General features: G+C 52.3%; 1 protein-coding gene across 1 annotated transcript in view; it reads right to left on the reverse strand.

Moving 5' to 3' along the window:
- Positions 1 to 1490: 1490 nt before the first annotated feature.
- The window catches only part of NPBWR2 (neuropeptides B and W receptor 2), a gene marked incomplete at both ends in the record, with an annotated part of 1011 nt that continues 868 nt past the window's right edge, over positions 1491 to 1633 (reverse strand). The window contains one exon of the mRNA XM_081323637.1: positions 1491 to 1633. This exon is cut by the window's right edge and continues 868 nt beyond it. Within this exon, the coding sequence (XP_081179763.1) occupies positions 1491 to 1633 (143 nt within the window).

Genomic DNA, 1633 nt, shown 5'->3' on the forward strand with positions numbered 1-1633 from the left:
CCCAACAATCTGGGTCCTCATTTTACCTACCTCAGAAGGATGGAAGGCTGAGTCAACCTTGAGCCTGGTGGGACTCGAACCTGCACTAATTGCAGGCAGCTGGTGTTACTTAAGGAGGCATTAGCCCACTGCTCCACCAAGGCTCCACCAATGGAGTGACTTATGACTGTTTTTCACACTTGCGACCGTCACAGCATCCTGGTGGTGAAAATTCAGGCGCTTGGCAACTGGCTCATATTTATGACTCATATTTATCACACATCACTCATCTGTGATCCCCTTTGACGACCTTCTGACAAGCAAAGTCAACGGGGAAGCCAGATTCACTTAACGACACTGTGGCTCACTTAGCAACCGCAGTGATTCCCTTTAGACCCCTGAGTGAGAAAAGTCCGCCCAATGGGGCAAAACTCACTTTAACCACAGCCCCGCTTAGCAGCAGAAATTTCGGGGTTCAATCGTGGTCGTAAGTCGAGGACTACCTGTACAGAGAATGATGCACAATCAGACTCCTCTTTTCAACATTAAATGCAATGCGGGCAAAGCTGTAGATTGATCTTTCTGGACCCCAATGCCCAAAGAGGTGTGTCTAAACCAGGGGTAGGCCACCTTGGCTCTTTTAGGACTCGTGGACTTTAACTCCCAGAATTCCTGAGCCAACATGGGGGAACTATGGCCCCTTCATGACTCGTGGACTTCAACTCCCAGAATTCCTGAGCCAGCATGGGGGAACTATGGCCCCCTCATGACTGGTGGACTTCAACTCCCAGAATTCCTGAGCCAGCATGGGGCAACTATGGCCCCTTCATGACTCGAGGACTTCAACTCCCAGAATTCCTGAGCCAGCATGGGGGAACTATGGCCCCCTCATGACTTGCGGACTTCAACTCCCAGAATTCCTGAGCCAGCATGGGGGAACTATGGCCCCCTCATGACTGGTGGACTTCAACTCCCAGAATTCCTGAGCCAGCATGGGGCAACTATGGCCCCTTCATGACTCGAGGACTTCAACTCCCAGAATTCCTGAGCCAGCATGGGGGAACTATGGCCCCCTCATGACTTGCGGACTTCAACTCCCAGAATTCCTGAGCCAGCATGGGGGAACTATGGCCCCCTCATGACTGGTGGACTTCAACTCCCAGAATTCCTGAGCCAGCATGGGGCAACTATGGCCCCTTCATGACTCGAGGACTTCAACTCCCAGAATTCCTGAGCCAGCATGGGGGAACTATGGCCCCCTCTTGACTCGCGGACTTCAACTCCCAGAATTCCTGAGCCAGCATGGGGGAACTATGGCCCCTTCATGACTCGGGGACTTCAACTCCCAGAATTCCTGAGCCAGCATGGCTCAGCTTGGAAACCTCTCCCTTTCCCCTCAGCATGGCTGGCTCAGGAATTCTGGGAGTTGAAGTCCACGAGTCCTAAAAGAGCCAAGGTGGCCTACCCCTGGCTCTAAACCCAACATTGGGTCAGGAATCCAGGGTTTCGCCTCAAGCCGCTCTGCATTCTAACATCTTCCTGAAACTTTTCTGAAAGCTGTCATCCAGGAAGGCATACAAGAAAGGATTCAAGCAAGAATTGGCATAGCTCAGGCTGGTGATGAAATAGGAGAGACCAATGACCCCCGGGGTCT

Source organism: Vipera berus (assembly GCF_964194415.1).
Source record: "Vipera berus genome assembly, chromosome: 3".
Taxonomy (NCBI): domain Eukaryota; kingdom Metazoa; phylum Chordata; class Lepidosauria; order Squamata; family Viperidae; genus Vipera; species Vipera berus.